This window comes from Alternaria metachromatica (assembly GCF_023757995.1).
Source record: "Alternaria metachromatica strain BMP 0045 chromosome Unknown scaffold_17, whole genome shotgun sequence".
Classification (NCBI taxonomy): domain Eukaryota; kingdom Fungi; phylum Ascomycota; class Dothideomycetes; order Pleosporales; family Pleosporaceae; genus Alternaria; species Alternaria metachromatica.
Window position 1 is genome coordinate 569,258 of NW_026055508.1, and position 17,701 is coordinate 586,958.

The window sequence follows — 17,701 nt, forward strand, 5'->3', positions numbered from 1 at the left end:
TTTGTCCTTATGGGTGATGTGGGAAGTCTATCAACGGACGTCGGATCGACCCTTATATCCCGTCAGCTGGGGCAGTTTGCTGATCTGGAAGCATAAACAGGAGTCTGGTTTGAGAAAGAATCATCGACACGCTCATTGTTCAGGAAGAAATACAACGATTGATCATATGCAAACACTACATAGGTAGGATCGAAAAAGGACCCATGGCCCCCTTGTTGTACTCCTCACGCAGCCTTTCGTCCTCCTGATGACACTGTCCTAGTATGTCGTTCAGCTGCTGATTCCAAGTAGCAATGAAGAAGTTCTTCTCGACGAGCGATCCTGCCATGGCAGCTTGTTTTGCCTGCGCGTAGTGTTTCTTTCCGAAGTAGAGTCGTGCGAGTTCTAGACATCTGTTCAATAGTCATTAGTGGTGTAGACATGAAGAGTAAGTGGGTTGACCTACGCGTTGGACAGCTCTGCATCCCACCTGCCCAAAGAAGTAAGAACGTTGATGTAGCCCGACAGGTTCATGATGCTGTGAGTCTTCTGCTCCTCAGTCATTACCGCTGTCATGGCAGTGATGTTGGTCTTGTATTCGCGGACTAGATTGCGCGACATCGTATCCATAGCGGTAAACGGATGAGTACACCCGTTGCACGAACACGTGAATCCCCAGTGATGGTTCAGTACAGCGTTTCGAGCTACATGGTTACCGAGCCAGTCGCGTTCCATGTAATTTACGAAGATCTCGGCTCCGTCTGGGATTGCTCTAGTTGCTACAAGCCTTGCCTGGCCTTCCGGAAACACCGTGCGGCGAGGCCATATTTCGATGGTAGCGTTTGGAACACAAGAGTGGTTGATGGAGCTGATGTCTTCATACACTACCAGGTGTGTTTTGTTATTGCTGGCATTCACAAAGGTGAATGCGTTGCGTTCGAAACGATCGACGTATCGATCGAGTGTAGAACCATGGGGTGGCCGGGGCCAGAGCGTACGTAGTGTTTTTCGCTGCTCTAATGTAAGATCGTTCACAGCTGCATAGATGACAGAAGTTGCATGTATTCGTTGAGCAGCATAGAAAGTGTCGACGGTATTCTGGTCGGACCACTGATTTTCAGTACTACCGGTGTTGCATAAGACAATGGGGTCTTCCGTGAGTATGAGGTCGCCCCGTCCAAGTGATCGATTCGCAAATAAACCGCGCCCTCCAAGTGGGCTGTTCTGGGTTTGATAGTTCATTTGGAGCTGCTGATGAGGTAGTGTCCGTTTCTGGCTGTGAAGCTCTACCTTCTGCTTGTGAATGCTGCATTATATGTGCTGAGCACCGAGACAATTCCATTGTTAGCAAGCAACTTTGTGTTAGACTCCATGTAAGACATGAAAGTGAGATCAAGACACATGTTCGAGAGCAGATGAAGTGACGATAACTACTAGGCAGCTCATCTGGTTTGCGCGACACCGCAGCGGCAGTGGCCACGCAAAGGCTGGTGTATTTTGTGAGCGAAGTCCAGATCTAACGATCCGCGGGTCATTTCGTATATCAGAGTCAGTTGTGTGATAGCGGTCTCAGGCTCCGCGGTGGTGCTTCAGGCTCAGCAAAACAAGCACGTCATGCACGCGTCCTCACATCGCTTGCTCGCCCGCTTGTACCTGCCAAGCCATCAGGGGCGCCATGTGGGGTATCTCCACTCACGCGCGCCTCCAACGCTCACTAGCATCCATTCACAAAGCCATCCATCGACATCACCCAAAAAAGCAAGCCCCCATCGCGCGCATCAGCTGCTCACTTTCTACCCTCTAGCCTGCCGAAATCCAATCCATAGATTCACCGCGCCAGTCTCGCGGCAATAGGACTAGGCGCCACTAACTTTCGGGCTCGCAGCCATGTAGACACGAGAACACGAGCCCCCATCCGAAACACGTCTAGCCCCACGGAGATGACCAGACCTCTGGGCACGCTGACTGGGCGGCCATCATTGGGCGGGTTGCGGGAGAGTATTGGTATGCTTGTTCTTTACGAGATCCTTCTCTTTAGGGGCGGAGGGCCAGAACAGGCTGACGGGGGCAGGGTGGAGTGAATGGGGATTAAAAGTCCCTGAGAACCAGTTTTCTGGTCCTACGTGATGCGCGCGCGTGCTGGGCTTCACTTTCCATCGCGGTCGTAGTCGTCGGTCGATCCTTACTTTTTGACTCTTTCGCTCTTTCCTAATACATTTTTATTATCTTCGTCACTACACGTTCGAGGTTCCGCCAGCATCACTATTGAGTTTCACGACTGCCGACTGCCGTTACTAGTGCATCACAACGCGACAAGTTGGGTAGCAAGAAAGAAAGTATGAAGGTGGTCGTTGCCTTGTTTGGCCTGGTGGTCGCCGCGCTTGCGCAAGATGCCTCAACCTCAAGCTGTAAGTTTGGTCGACGGCAATAGTTTTGCATGTAGTATGCCTGGAATCTCAACTCTAATCAAGCATCCGATGTAGATACCGGCCCAATGTTCGACCCGGACACGGCGCCTTTCTTTGGCCCTAGCACCATCGTCTATCCCTCCGTCACCGAGTCCGCTCCGGTACTTTCAAACTTACCGACTCTCACACCTTCCGCCAGCACAGTCATGATCTCCATGTCTAGCAGCGCTATGGCCAACTCGACGCTCTCAACTTCAACGCTGTCGCGCAACTCTACAACCTCGCATACCTCGACACATTCGTCCACACACTCGTCTACATCGGTCAGGACTTCGCGCACGGCGACTCCTACAGCGGATGAGACTTCGGCAAGTGCGTCGGTCCCGGCCGAGACGGGTGCAGGTATCGCGAACTACCCTGAGGCATTTGGAGCTATTGTGGGAGGTCTTTTAGCTGGATTAGCGATGCTGTAGCAGGTTTAATATCTTTTTAGTAGAGAACATGCGACTGAAAAATATATGCAGTATGCCATGAAAGCCGGTCGCGCAGAGGTCTAGCGAAGTTTAAGACCAACATAATAGGGTATATTGTGATGTGCTCGTGGGTTGACTCGAGCTTTCCGTCAAAGTCATCTAGCATACTTTTCCCTGGTCAAACCGAACGCCTAGGAAACGCCGTCATAATGCAACTGAACTAAGCTGATCTCGCTTGCTCTTACTCCTCCATAGCTCCAACCTCTGTAACCTGCTCAGTCGCCTTGGTGTAGTAGGCCTTGAGATCGATCTTGAAGTCTGCCATGGCCACACCGAACATCTTCAGCAGCGCTGTCTGATGGCTGTTCATAACCTTGCCCTCCTCTGCGATGGTGTATGGCGCATCCAGAATAATCTTGCCCTTGTCGAGCCTCGTTGGCATGCCCCATTTCCTGATGGTAGTCTCCATGCTGTGCGGCAGCGGCACGTCCTCCTCTTCGGGAATCTCTCCGCCTCTTGAGTGGACTACACCAGCGGGTACTGTGAAGGTCTGTGTAGCGACAACACCGGCGCGCGCAAAGTCGGTTTGCGAGTAGTTGGCAAAGTACTCAATGACCTCGCTGGGCTCGCGGCTGGTGAAAAAGAGTCCGACATTGCCGTTGAGGTGCTTGGTGAGCTCGGAGAGGTTCGAGAGGTGCTCTTCTGCCGGGGATAGGCCAAGCGCTTTCGCCATGACTTTGGTCTTTCCGAAGAAGAATCTGCGCATTCGTTAGCCATGCGCGCATTGTATGGAAGCGCTCCCGCGGACATACCGGCTGTCTGCGAACTCCTGGCGGACCTCCTTCAGGTACGAGTTGCGCATGTTCTCTACGGCGAAGACGAAGATGTGCTCAAAGTTATCCGCCGCTTCCTGGACATTGGCAAAGAGCTTCAAAGACAGCTCCTTGCCCTTCTTGTCCGTCTTGGTAAGATGCACGACCTTCTGGCGCTTGGATTTGGGCATGGTGGCGGTATTTCGGGGGTGTTGTGGTTGGTGGTTGCGCTCAGGAAAAAGTTCGAAGTTGCGGTCGCGACTTCCAAAAAATTGAGCGGGGATTTTGGCGAACCCCCGATTGGTGCAACCGCGGCTGCTCCGCTGTGGATCCAGATGTCGCTCTCGCACTCTCCAGAGTCTACGCACTCAACCTCACCCCAGTCCGCTCGAGATGATCAATCGATAACAGAGCGATGTTGGATTTCATGGATAGCGTGCAGCATGCATTCTACGAGGCATCGGGCTGGAACGTCGACAATTCCTATGGCGCACTGAACGCGTCGGCACGAGGTACGTCACACTGGATGTCGCGTTCTAGATTGAATACTGACTTGAGGTGACAGCATTGCTCGACTTTGACATACCCCGTGGGCTGCGCATGCAAATCTCGTCCCTCGCCGCCCCCAATTTCGCAACATCGTACACCTTAGGCAGTGTGGGGGTAGTCGACGGCTCAGTATCCTACCTGTACTCGTCGCTGCCACTACGGAAGGACTTTAGGACGTCCCACATCGACCTCCACAACGTGATACGAGGCTACAAGTATGTCCAAGAGTTGCGGAGACCGGACGAGAAGTGGTCGTGGGAGGTTTGGCATGCTGGCCGCCGGATAGACCGCAAGAGTGAGCTGGATGACACTGCCTTCCCGTACCCCCGCTGAGTCGAGACAGACACCCTGTTGTATGGGCGCATATTCCTACCACAGCAGAGGCTCGAAGCCCTGTACCTCCGCCGCCTCACTCCTACGCGACAGCTGAGGATCGCCGCCGTGAGCGACTCCAATCTCAACAACGGCGGGACGATCCTGACGCTACTGCAAAATGACTTCGGCAAATACAGCACGGAATACATGTACAGCACAGACTCGGCGTTGATGGGCGTCCGGGGTCTTTACAATTTTGGTCCAGGCCCCAGAGTTGCGCCCGCAGAACCCGTTGCTGCAGAGCAGGTGGATCCTGTGCATGGCCGCTTCAGCGCAGGCGCAGAGCTGTACTATGGCATACTCAACAAGAGCGGGGGAATCAGCACAGGGGTGAGGTTCGCCACCCTACCCAACCATGCGGGCTTCCCGTATACCATGACGCTCACGCTCAACCCGTTGATGGGAAATCTCTCTTCCACGTATGCTGTCAAGGCCGGCCCTAACTTGGCCCTGTCCTCCCGCTTCGACTTCAACTTCTACTCCTATGAAAGTGAGCTGCAGCTCGGGTGTGAACTCTGGCGTCTGCGCAGCACGACCGACGTAGATTGGGCGATCAAGAAGTTGCGTCCAGATTGGAAACGCCCAACAACTTCTGCAGATGACGATGTATCCGGCGTGCTGAAGGCTAGAGTCGATCAGGATTGGCATATCGGAGTATTGTGGGAGGGCAGAATCAAGGAGCTGCTATTCACTCTTGGTGCGAGTCTGGACCTGAAGAAGAGAGAGCAGATGGTCCGCTCTGTGGGTGTTGAGCTGCAGTACTCCTCATGAACGATAACACGCACAGACGGCAATATCCCGATCGTTAAAAAGAATAAGTATACCGTTTGCGAAGGAAGGATGCACATCGGATCGACTGCCGAACTGACTCAACCGGCCCAGCCCAGGGTCGTCGACCACTGTACTGTTCGTCAGCGGTTGTTCTAGAAACGCGTCTCCCGCACATGGTCAGGGCATCAAGAAATGTTTCTAGAAGACGATGGCGTCAAACAGTGGGACGCAAACGAGGGCCGTGAGAGCCTTACAGTATCCATGCGAGGGCGACCATGTGTTTTCTGAACACGACATGTATTGCAGGCTAGGACTCGAGTAAGTAGCGAAGTGTGCATGATGGCGTAGTCTGGTCCCGAGCGGTGTAACGCTGAAACAAAGTATGGGGATGGACGCTGCTCGTCACACTGCTTCGGTGCTGTTTGGACGTGTTTTCAATGCAGTGGCACGATTCGCAACATTCTGTTACACTTGACATTCTTGAAGGCAAACGGTGGTTGAGCATGCAGAGACGGATGAGGGACTTCCGCAAGTTGGGGGTGCAGGTGGTCTGCAGATCCGGTCGAGGCCGCGCTCGGCGCGGGCCATGATGTTGTTGGTGGGAGTCAGTTTTCCGGGTTGGTGGTTGTTGTCACTCGCTTGCCGACGCGTCCACCATTCACACCGCCGTGCCTGGCGTAAGCCTTGCAATTAATGGTGCAGGGAAGCGATCGGTACTATAGATTGACAGCTGTAGGGCGACAAGACGGGCGACGAGCTAAGCTGAGTCGGCACTCTCAAGATCAACGAACTATTGCGGCTTGCCAAATGTGAACAATCTCGATTCCGTGGCTTTTTGACCGAGCGACGAGCGTGTCAGGATGGGAGCGATTAGACGGCACGGGCGCCGATGCTCGTCAGGATCTTTTCTCATGCTCGGCTTACCCGAGCGATCCGCACGAGGCTCGCGATCAAGTCTTCACGATACCGAAATGGGCCCTCTGCCGCACACTGTCAGCACCAGGAATGCGGGCGCGTACGGCGATGCAGGCCAGGTGCGACCGACACAGACGCGTGCCAGGAATACTTTGAACGCCCTGCCGGTGCGCCTTCTCGCTCACGCTCACGCTCACAGTCACGCTCTGGTGTGCCTTGCCCGATCGTTGCCGTAGTGAGCGCTCGAAGACGCAGGGCTTCTCAAACACGACAACGGTAGCGCCTCATGCTCGCGCGTTGTTTGGCCTGTCGGAACACGCTAAAGCGGACCATGAGGACGACGACTTCGCGGCCTTTTTTTGATAAACGAGCACCATTCATGCGCGCTGTTCTGACAGGTATCGCGATGCGAGTCTGTTGTCGCGGCCAGCCTCGCGGCAAGGATTGCCCTATAGGCGGCGGCCTCCTGAGTCTTGGAACAGAGCCTGTCGGTCGACCCTTGCTGTCACGTCTCTAGTGGCGCGACTCCGAGGTACCTCGCAGTAGTCCCCCTGATCGGAGCTATTGCGGGCAGCGCGTGCAGGCGGGCAGAGAGCACGCCGCACGCGCACCGTCGGATGCTGGTGCTGTTGTGTCGTGGTGTAGAGCGGAGGAACATCCGGTCAGAGTGTTGCGACGAGCATGGTTTGCTTCAGAACATAAGCGTTTTGGTGCGTCACCACTGGTCTCGCGCCTCCAGGGCGGGCGTCGAGCGGTGGTGCCGTTGGGCTAAAACCGTCTCTCTGGCCAGCTAGCGCCCTGCCCAGCCTAAGCTAGCCGGCGCGCACCTTCCCCCCGGCTTCAATGCCCCTTCCCTTAATCTCCCCTTTCCCAACCACGGTCGCTCATTTACATCCAAGGCCCTGCTCCTCTATCCGGATTCCTATCGTCACCTTTGCTGTCGGTGTGGTACCTACATCTTTCTCTTTCTCTGTCGACTTCTGCGAAGTGCCGCCACTCCTTTCGGCCTTTGCCCACGTTCCTTTCTTCACAACCCTCCTTTAGGCTTTGTCTGTCCGCTCCTTAGCACCTCTTCCTTCACTCTTGTCGACTTGGACTCGCTTTCGGACGATCCATCTGCTCCCCGGCCAGCAGCTTCCTTCACCCTTGACCCTTCTCACACGCGCCTGGACGGTGTCTCGAGCTTCTCACACACGTGGATTCTTTCTCCCGTGACATTGAACTCTTACCAGCTTCGCATAGCTCCACTATCTTCACCCACCACCATTGCTTGGACCATTACTTCACGACACTTTACGAACCAAGATAGACTGAGGTGTTAGCTCGATTGCTCCCTCTATATCTCCGACCCCGCTTCGAATCGAGTCCAACTCTCGCCCTCCGATCATCCCCACCACCCAACATGCAGTCAAACGACGACGCAATGGTCTCGCCCACGCCATCTCCACCGGCGTCATCCTCGACCCCGACGCAGGGCTCTGCCCCACGCCGACCCCCGCGCAAGAGCACCCTCACCCAGCAGCAGCGCAACCAGAAGAGACAGAGGGCCACTCAAGACCAACTGGTGACACTCGAAGTGGAGTTCAACAAGAACCCCACGCCCACTGCTGCAACCCGCGAAAGAATTGCCTCGGAAATCAACATGACCGAGCGCTCAGTCCAGATCTGGTTCCAGAACAGGTAGGAAAAGCGAGCAGCATGATGCTTGTGCGCAGTACTGACATTTGCATAGACGTGCCAAGATCAAGAACATTGCCAAGAAGAGCATCGAGAACGGTGATGACTGCAATGATATCCCAGAGTCCATGCGACGATACCTTGCCCTCCAGGCCATGGAGTCTGGCAAGTCGATCGGCACTAGTTTCCTGGGACGCGCAGGCGGTATGCCATACGGAAGTGGCATGCTTCTCAACACCGACGCCAACAACTCCAAGGTTGTCATCCACCACTTTGCTTGCCGCTCCCTCAGCATCGGTAGCTGGAGACGAGTTGGACAGAGCGCCATGGACCTTGTGGTATTCTACTCGCCTGAGAAGTGCTGCATCACCTACTACATCAACAACGACTCTGCAGGATACAAGATTGAGTACCCATTCTCATACATCAAGAACATTTCACTGGAGAATGGCGACATGACCGCAAACGCCGAGGGTGCGTCGCAACGCCCCGGAGGCCTGATTGTCGAGCTCAACCGCCCTCCGAACTTTTTCATGGACTCTTCCGGTTCGGGAGGATTTTTCCAATGCGGCGACTTTACCGAGGACCAGCAAGCATCAAACATTATGTTGCACCATTTGGGTGGTCACCCGAAGGTGCTGAGCGGTCAGTTGGCGAAACTTGTCTCACTGGAGTCGTTTCAGAACCGACACAACATGTTCGACCCAAACACATTCGCCGTCTCGGCACCGGTCTCGCCCATCAACCACCGGCCCGCGTCCCAACCAAACCACCTCCAGCACCCGCATCACATGGGCATGTTTCAGGAGACGCATCTTGCACCTCAACCCTTCCAACCGCGTGGTCACAAGCGCCAGCGAAGTCGTTCAGTGCCTGTTGCGATGGACTTTTCTATGCTTCGCAACCCGATGCCATCTTTCTTGATTCAACAAGAGCCGTCGCCGTATGTTCCTAACCCTGAGATCTTCGCGCCGACGCCCCAGAGTGCAGGCCCCATCGGCCCTCACCTGAGCATCGACACTTCTGCAGGGTACGGCATGGACTACCGACAGTACCCCATGTCGGCCACTACCGCCAACTCACCTTCGGAGTACGGCACGCCTTCCTTTTTCACATCGGGTCCATCAAACGACAACATCCCGGCATCCAACTATGGCCAGTACAACATTCCTCCTTATGTACATACACCAATGGGCCCGCCACCTTCTGCATCTCACCACTCACCTATGCCGGCGATGAACCACCCTGACCCTATCATTGCTAACCAGTCACCACCACTGGGTTCTTTCGGTCGTGACAACCACAATGACGTGTACCCAATGTCGCACGACAACGGCATGTCCGACGAGGCGCTGCAAATGACAGACATGTACGCCAAGCAAAATCTCAACATGCCGTTCCGGTCACCGATGATGGACGACAACGTCGACGACTTGGACATGCAGAACCTGGTGTCATTCGGCTCGTTAGACCCATCAAGCATGTCACCGGAGCATCACCAGATGCAATGAGCAGCCCGCATACTACCGTCTGTTTGTCAATTATTCTTTTGCGTGCTCTTATACCCGGTCGCGGTTGCTTTCTTACGAGGAAGCTCGATGCGTACGCCCTGCCGCTTGGAACAGTGGCGGGGCAGTTGCGGCTCTTGCTCTCCATTATCGCTCATACTTAATGTGGTTGTCATCTCTCACATATTGGTCTCAAATCCTTGGATCTACAAAGCCATGGGGTTTTCCCGTCGCTTGTAGGAAGCCACCCTTCCACTACTTTCCATCACTACTCTTCGTAACGCAGGTTGAACGACCACCATACAGGGACTGGTTATTGAACACGGCGTTGCTCAGGATTGGGTAGGCTTGGAACTATACAGAGAAATGGCGGACTGGTGGAACCTGCGCTGGTGTTGGCAGACGTCAGCGGCATATGCTGGTCGTCTTTTTTCCTTTTGGATTGTTCTTTTCATTGTTCATCATCTCTTCTTTTTCTGTTGCGAGCTAGCCATTGTTTCATATGTTGCGTGCATCTCGGAATTTTCTCTTGTCGGGCTCGGCTGGCAGGTGGAGGGATTGCCATTTTAAGGAGATCTTGAGCTGCGGGGGTTGTGGTGGATTACAGAGCCGCTGCGCGTGCTTGAGTATGTAGCTTTCAAAGGGGTCTCCGGTAAACAGCTGTTCTTCGAGATCAGTAAACAAATACATTACATTACTTGAACCGACCTGGGATGGTGCCCGCAATGTGCTATGCGGAGGTGTGTAGAGCTGTAGGCAGCGGGGAAGTGCCATGTTATAGCAGAGTGAAATTACGATGGACAGGTTGTCTCGTATCCACGGTTGCGAGATGAAAGTCCATCGTAATTTACAGCGAATCCTCGCACTAGGAAGGGCTACACAGCCCATTTGACAGCGCATTAATGAGAGTGGTCTCGGGCCAGCCCGTTGAACCTCCACACGATGATTACAAAATCGGGTGGGCCAATCATGTGCTGGAAGGCTGTAACATGTTATTTCATGCTACACAGGCGTTGGTAAGAGGTGTAATTGTCGCGTGGTGAGTGCTGCGCAACGGCGGCACGACGTCTTCAAATATGTGGCCGCATGTGCTTATGTGCTAGTCGATGGTGTAGGCGAAGCTGGAAAAGGAAATAGCACTGCAATAAGATCGTCGACTATGCGTGTTGGTGTGAGTGCCGCAACGCTTACAGCATGCCAAGCGGTGGGCATCAGTGGGCGAGCACGTCGTGACTGACAGCAGACAGCAACAGCCATGCGTGGATGACAGAGCATGCGGTGATTATGTCAGGCTTGTCAGACCGAACGCTGCTCAAGAACTGGGTCAAGAAATTTGATGTAGTCGATGACGTGCGGCGAGGCCCGTTGGCATCGCAGGCGCGCAGACACATCGCAGACAAGCTCTGGGCCCGCGCGATTATGGCCCGAGTCGCAAGGCTTTTCAGGCTCGGACGAGGTACGGGTCTAGTCTGGCAAGGCTTGCGATGCTCGGCAGGCGAGGAGGGCGATTTGAGGGCGAAGTGGCAGCGATCGGCATCGAGTTCCCCTGACGTTGTGCCCCAAGCGGCGTGGTGCCGAACGGGACAATGGGGCTGCTCATTTCACGTTTCGTCGGGCCAACCAGCTCGCCGCTGCTTTTCGACTGCACCACCCCTTGCCTCGACGCTGATAAGTGAAGTGCCAGCTTTCTTCTCTCGCTCCACACCCACATCTTGTCGCTCATTACTTGCCCGTTGGTGTTGATCGTGTCAGGACTTTCACGGCATCTATACGTCACGACCGGCGGCGCAGAAGCTTGGTGGTTCGCAGCAAACGGCCGCGCCACTCAGGAACACGAAAAGCGTTGCGACAGCCCTTCACGTACTCCGCAGTACCAGTCAAGCCTCTGTTTATTGCACCGCGAGCAGCACGTAGGTCCATTTCCTCCAAGCGTCCGCGGCCTCCCGCTGTACCTGCCCAATCCCAGCCCTCAATCTCTTTCCCAGCTTTCGTCTATCTCCTGCACGCTATCCGGCACTGCCGCTCCCCGGCTTTGTTCACGCTCCGGGTGCATGAGCGCGTCAGTACCAGTACTACTAAGACTGCCCTTCACCCACCACTGTCCCAGCCGCTGCTCGCCGACATCCTCACGCAGCGCCGCCAATTCTTCCTCGAGTCGCCTGCTGATCCCTTTCCCGTCTAGCTCCTCCCGCGACCTCCTGCATTCTTCACCGCCAGCTTCGACGTGGGACAATACTCGAGCCTACATCTCCCTGCGTCTGCCCTGCCTACTCTAATACCGCCGTCCGAGAGTAATTGCTGCAATGCCTGTCCGTAGCATCAACCCGTTCGCATCCACCGCCCCTGCTCCCCCCCTCGATCCCTCCGCCGAGAAGCGCGAGCCAGCGCGTCGACAATCCTTCGCAAAGGGCAACAAGTTCACATCTCTCTTCGGTGGCTCCCCCAAGTCCCGGACCGACGCCGCTCTCCTGCGTGAGGCATTCGTTGCCCAGCAACAGGCCCTGCTCAACAACCCCTCGCCCTCGCAAATCTCCCTCCCGACCATCAACCTGACCACCGCGACCGGCGAGAAGATGCCCACGGAGCCCAAGACCCTCTTCCAGCCTCCTTCGCCAGAGGAGCAGCGCCGCCTCGCACGAGCACACGCCCAATTCGGTCCCCTTGGCTCCCAGAAGCACCGCTACCTCAGCAAGTTCGAGGGCGAGTTCGGCGACCCCATTGAGGACGAGCCGCCATATTATTTCCTTTTCACCACATACATCAGCTACTTAATCCTAATAGTATTCGGACATGTTCGCGACTTCTTCGGCAAGCGCTTCAGGAAGCAACACTACAGCCATCTGCAGGAGAAGGACGGATATGCACCCCTCAACAGCGACTTCGACAACTTCTACACGAGACGGTTGAAGATGCGCATCAACGACTGCTTCTCGCGACCGACGACCGGTGTCCCTGGACGCTTCATCACCGTGCTTGACCGCAAGTCAGACGACGGCAACAACACCTTCAAGATGCTCGGTACCACCACAGAAACCCTCAACATGAGCTCCTACAACTACCTCGGATTTGCTCAATCAGAAGGTCCCTGCGCAGACGCCGCCGAAGCTACCATCAGGAAATACGGAATCTCAATGGCCAGTCCCCGATCAGACAGCGGTACTTCAGACCTCGCTGTCGAGGTTGAGGATCTCATCGCCAAGTTCGTCGGCAAGCCAGCTTCAATGGTCTTCTCCATGGGTTTCGTTACGAACGCTACCACATTCCCCACCATTGTTGGAAAGGGCTGCCTCATGATCTCCGACGAACTCAACCACTCTTCTATCCGATTCGGCGCTCGTCTCTCCGGTGCCATGGTGACAATGTTCAAGCACAACGACATGCGCGATCTCGAGCGAAAGCTGCGTGAAGCCATCTCGCAAGGTCAGCCCCGCACCCACCGCCCCTGGAAGAAGATCTTGGTCGCCGTTGAGGGTCTCTACTCCATGGAGGGCACCATGTGCAACCTTCCCGGTATCATCAGCCTGAAGCACAAGTACAAGTTCAACCTTTTCGTCGATGAAGCCCACTCTGTCGGTGGTGTCGGCCCTCGCGGACGTGGTGTATGCGACTACTTTGGCATCGACCCCTCGGAAGTTGACATCCTCATGGGTACATTGACAAAGTCCTTCGGTGCTAACGGTGGTTACATCGCCGCTGAGAAGCCCATCATCGACAAGCTCCGCACCTCCAACGCCGCCATGCTTTTCGCCGAGTCACCCGCACCACCCGTCTTGATGCAAATCTCCTCCGCCCTCCGCATCATTGACGGTTCCATCGTTCCCGGCCAAGGTGAAGAGCGCCTTCAGCGTCTCTGCTTCAACTCGCGCTACCTCCGTCTCGGTTTGAAGCGCCTCGGCTTCATCGTCTACGGCCACGACGACTCGCCCATCATTCCCGTCATGCTGTACAACCCCGCCAAGATGCCCGCCTTCTCCCACGAGATGCTCAAGCGCAAGATCTCCGTCGTCGTCGTCGGTTACCCAGCCACCCCTCTCGTCTCATCACGCGCCCGCTTCTGCGTCAGCGCCGCGCACACCAAGGACGATCTTGACCGTATGCTCACGGCTTGCGACCAGGTTGGCGAGCTCCTCCAACTCAAGTTCAGCAGCGGTGTTGCTGGCGGTGCGGAACCTGAGGACCTTCTCGAGATGAGCAAGGCCGCGGACGATAACAAGGAGACGATGCCCAAGCCCCCCAGGTGGAGGATCGAGGATGTCCTCAAGAGGACTGTTGATGATGTTCAAGGGACGCTGCGGTAAAAGAATTACATGTTTACATATGTCCCACGCAGCACCTCTTCCTTGTATCATCTTCTCATCAACGCTTCTTGTCATCCCGACCACACTTACTTGTTTCACGACGTTATTCAGCAAACTTTTGGAGCATTTTGGCGTCCGTCTGCACGTTGGCCTTGTTGTGGCGCGTGCTTGCTTGCTTGTATCATAACTTTTTCTCGATTCAATACCCTCGCTGTTGGCTTTTTTACACTATTAAACTTTTTTTATGTCCGCATGGCACCTTCTTCCAAAGATTCGATGATGTCTTGCATTTGATGGATATGATTGTTCGGCGTGTTTTCTTGTTTATGTTTGTGATTGTGAATATGCATTTTGAAGTTGTGGTGAACACGTGGTCGAAGTGGGTAGGAGTCGGTAATCGTAATGTGGTGGATGAGTGATTAGGAAGGTGGAGGATAGAGGGTAGATGATAGATATGTGTATAGATTAGATGGTCTATAGACATATAGTGGATACTGTAGGGCGATGAATGTAGTGACAACACTAGACTACAATCATCGCCCTCCAGTATCCACCACATGTCCATAAACCATCTATCTAATCTGGATACTGGAGGGCGGTATGAGAGATAGCGGCGCGGGGATATAGTGAAAGACAATATATGTCATGATGAGCACACTCTTTTTCCTTGGTTTGAACGTTGCCACACTTGGCTTTTCGCACAAGACTATGCCTTTTTGTCTTCTTTGAGATGTGATAAGTTTGATGTAATGATTTGTCTTCACTGTCTTGTCTGCTCTTCTTCTGTGTTTGTTTGGTTGGATGTTGGATGTAAGACGACGTATACAAGATCAAAAGCATAGAACAGCTGTTCGTGATGGGTGAGGAGGGGAGTTGGCTGCAAAGCTGGAGGAAATACATGATGAGGCTCTTTGACGGACAGAAGATAATCTTAGTTGGGTTTGGTTATGTTGGCTATGGGGGTTGAGGGGACAACTTGATCTTGCAGTTGGTGGGGATAGAGTATATCACATTAGTAGTGTGCGGAGTAGTCATAGCGAAAACTGTATATGAGCTGAGTTGTGACAGGATGTAGATCAAAGAGGCGAAAAGAGATGTCCGAATCAGTAGGAAGGGTTTTGCAAGACCGATCCTAATCTGTGAAGTCACGCTCAAAGATCACAGCATCACCGAATTGTTAGAAAAGTATCCCAGGTATCATAACTGCAATTCAACAATCAAACTATATACAACTCAAAAGTTCTCATAACCCCCTCATAAACATTTCATACCACATCATCCATCGCTAGGCAAAAGCAAACTCACATCCAAGCGTTTAACCGCGGGTAAGAGTAAGACCGTAAGCAGACAGAATCTCGTTGACAGGCTGGAAGTAGGTGACACCTCCGCTGGAGCAGTCACCAGAGCCACCGGAGGTGACACCCTGGGCCTGAGCACCGCTGTACCAGGAACCGCCAGAGTCACCGGGCTCAGCGCAGACGTTGGTCTGAGTAAGGCCAGTAACACGGCCCTCAGCGTAGGAGACGGTGGCGCCGAGAGCGCGGATAGTGCCGCAGAAGACACCGGTGGTGGAACCGGAGCGGCAGACGCTGCCGCCGGTGGCGGTGGCGGTGCTGCCGGAGACGGGGAGGGTGCTGCCGGCGTAGTTGTTGATGCGGCCCTGGTACGTGTTGCCAGAGGTGCCGCGGATGTACGAGTAGTCGTTGCCGGGGAAGCTGGAGCCAGCGAAAGTACCGATGGTGGCGCCGGCGCTGGTGGAGGCAGTGTTGCCAGTGGTACCGCAGTGACCGGCGGAGACGAATCCACCGGTGACGGAGAAACCGACGGAGCAGCGGCCAGCACGGTTGATGTAGTAGGCGTCACCACCACGGATGGTAGCGAAGGTCGTGGGCATGGCGGCAACGGTCTTGACCTCGTACTCGGAGTCGGCGAGACCAACCTTCTTGGCGAGGTCGGCAGCGGAGTCGGTGCTGTCGGCAAGAGCCTCGAAGACGAGCTTGTTGGAGGCAACGTCGACGTAGTAGGCGGCGATGCCAGACTCGGAGCGCTTGGCGGACTCGATGTCCATGTTGTCAAGAGCAGCCTTGGCCGCCTCAAGCTTGGAGAGAGGGACGGAGACGAGGAGGGGCTTAGCACCGGCGGCCTCGACCTCAGAGGCGGAGGCCTCGTCGGTGACGGCAACGGTGAGGTCACCGTCAACGAGGTAGGCACCACCGAAGGAGGCACCGGTGGAGGTACGGAGCTGCTCGATGACATCGGTGGCCTTGAGCTCGCGGGCAACACGGGCGTGGGCCTGCTCGGCATCAAGTCCAAGGTCGCGCTTCATGGCAGCGAGGATGTCGGGGTGCAGGCTGTTGGCAGCAGTGGTAGGGGCACCGTAGACGATGGGCAGGAAGACTGCCACGGCAGCGAGGAAGTTGGTGAGAACCATGGTGAAGATACCGAACGTTTGATGTTGTAGAGGCGAGAGCGAAGGTAGTAGAGTGAGTGACACTGATGAGAGTGATGATTTGAAAACGATGGGAATACCCTCCTATACTTATACTTCTTCGTCCACCTCTGGCGTCGTGACTTGCATCATGTCTTCGTCCATTGCTGTGCAAGATAGAGCCCTAGCTCGCATACACGGCTACGAACTGCCTCCTTCCTCATCCGCTACGTGGTGTGGTCCCACGTGCTTGCAGTATCAGAAAGGTAGTCTCCAAAAGGCACCTCACAAGAGCTGTAAATTGGATCGACCGCTAACCAGAATATCTCCTTCCTCTTCCGCTGCAAGGCATGTTTACCCCGGGGTGCTACGTTTCAAGAGTATCGGAAAGGTAAACCCCATAGGGCACCTCACAAGACATTGCCCCCACGGTGTTACACCCAAACAGGCACCTGACAAGAGATTCGCCCCTGGAGGCCATCGAGCTATCGATGTAGCGACTCTTAACACCAAAGTTAACGGTCTGCAAGCACCCCTACGCTATCCAGGTACGCGAATCCGTTCAGGAAGGAGGTTGAGATACGACAGAGATCCGGTAGGGGTAGATAAGCGAGTTGGTCGGATAATGTGCCAGCCTTAGGGAATAACCCCGCACGGGCATATCCGTTCATGCAGAAGCCATACACACCTCTTTACCATACCTTCCTGATTCATCATGTGTCCCGCTGCCAAGAGCCAAGACCTTTATCTTCTAATATCGAGGGGCGCTTAGCAGATAGGAGCTTTTGCGATGGCTCTCTTCATTCGCCGACTTTCTTGTAGTGCCGGTAGTTTGGCGTTCTACCCTCTTGGCGAGCTCGGGAATTGCAAGGGCATAGTCCACCTATTCTGGTGTTTGTTCGTAGTCCAGGTAAATCGCCCAGTAGATATGCGTGCTAATCGTGGTGATCGTCACGGCCAACTCTCCAGGTTGAACTTGTGAGCGTAGCGACAGTGTCTAGACTCGTAGAAAATCCCTATGAGTCAGGGAACTTTGCCGGTTCGTCGCTGATCAAGAAGGGTCCAGCTGCTTCTAAGCGATCAATCCTCGTGGTCTTTACCATTGGTAGATACGCGGTGGCAGAAGTTCAGTTAGCTCCAGCGCCGCCCGTCGAATACTAATCAACCTAGAATCCTGCTGCAGGAGGACCACAGCTTCCTGCACACATGTGCTGGCGCTGTTCGGTCTACTGTATGGACGTTGTTTTTCCGCGTTACTAGTATCCGCTGCAGTAGTGAAGGATCACAAGGGAGGGTCGCTCCGAGCGGGTCCTACACCCTCCTCCTGCCGGTACTCGTATTAGAATACAAGCTTCCAATCATGGTGAGGCGTTGGCAAGAATCCGTCAATGCGACCTCGGAAAACTAGATGCATGAGGGATAGCATACACATTGCCACAACCGCTCGTAGCGTCCTCATGCCCAGCCGTTTGCCGTGCCTGAACCAAGGGCGGCTGGTACCTGGCTGC

The 17,701-nt window shown here is 54.6% G+C and overlaps 6 protein-coding genes across 6 annotated transcripts; 3 read left to right on the forward strand and 3 right to left on the reverse strand.

Annotated features, from left to right (window-relative positions):
• Positions 1–175: 175 nt before the first annotated feature.
• J4E83_007202 (uncharacterized protein) lies at positions 176–609 on the reverse strand (the record flags this gene model as incomplete). Its single annotated transcript, XM_049334107.1, has 2 exons — positions 176–392; positions 446–609. 2 exons carry the CDS (start codon positions 607–609, stop codon positions 176–178), a joined length of 381 nt encoding a protein of 126 aa, XP_049186918.1.
• Positions 610–3,101: 2,492 nt separating this feature from the next.
• Positions 3,102–3,863, reverse strand: J4E83_007203 (uncharacterized protein; the record flags this gene model as incomplete). The annotated part of the gene is made up of 2 exons (XM_049334108.1): positions 3,102–3,618; positions 3,673–3,863. The coding sequence occupies 2 exons, from the start codon at positions 3,861–3,863 to the stop codon at positions 3,102–3,104; spliced, it is 708 nt and encodes a 235-aa protein (XP_049186919.1).
• A 224-nt stretch (positions 3,864–4,087) lies between these two features.
• MDM10 (Mitochondrial distribution and morphology protein 10) lies at positions 4,088–5,367 on the forward strand (the record flags this gene model as incomplete). The annotated part of the gene is made up of 3 exons (XM_049334109.1): positions 4,088–4,184; positions 4,238–4,516; positions 4,565–5,367. 3 exons carry the CDS (start codon positions 4,088–4,090, stop codon positions 5,365–5,367), a joined length of 1,179 nt encoding a protein of 392 aa, XP_049186920.1.
• Positions 5,368–7,684: 2,317 nt separating this feature from the next.
• J4E83_007205 (uncharacterized protein) lies at positions 7,685–9,470 on the forward strand (the record flags this gene model as incomplete). The annotated part of the gene is made up of 2 exons (XM_049334110.1): positions 7,685–7,962; positions 8,015–9,470. 2 exons carry the CDS (start codon positions 7,685–7,687, stop codon positions 9,468–9,470), a joined length of 1,734 nt encoding a protein of 577 aa, XP_049186921.1.
• Positions 9,471–11,770: 2,300 nt separating this feature from the next.
• LCB2 (serine palmitoyltransferase component) lies at positions 11,771–13,765 on the forward strand (the record flags this gene model as incomplete). The annotated part of the gene is made up of 1 exon (XM_049334111.1): positions 11,771–13,765. One exon carries the CDS (start codon positions 11,771–11,773, stop codon positions 13,763–13,765), a length of 1,995 nt encoding a protein of 664 aa, XP_049186922.1.
• Positions 13,766–15,080: 1,315 nt separating this feature from the next.
• Positions 15,081–16,196, reverse strand: J4E83_007207 (uncharacterized protein; the record flags this gene model as incomplete). The annotated part of the gene is made up of 1 exon (XM_049334112.1): positions 15,081–16,196. The coding sequence occupies one exon, from the start codon at positions 16,194–16,196 to the stop codon at positions 15,081–15,083; it is 1,116 nt and encodes a 371-aa protein (XP_049186923.1).
• Positions 16,197–17,701: the final 1,505 nt, after the last annotated feature.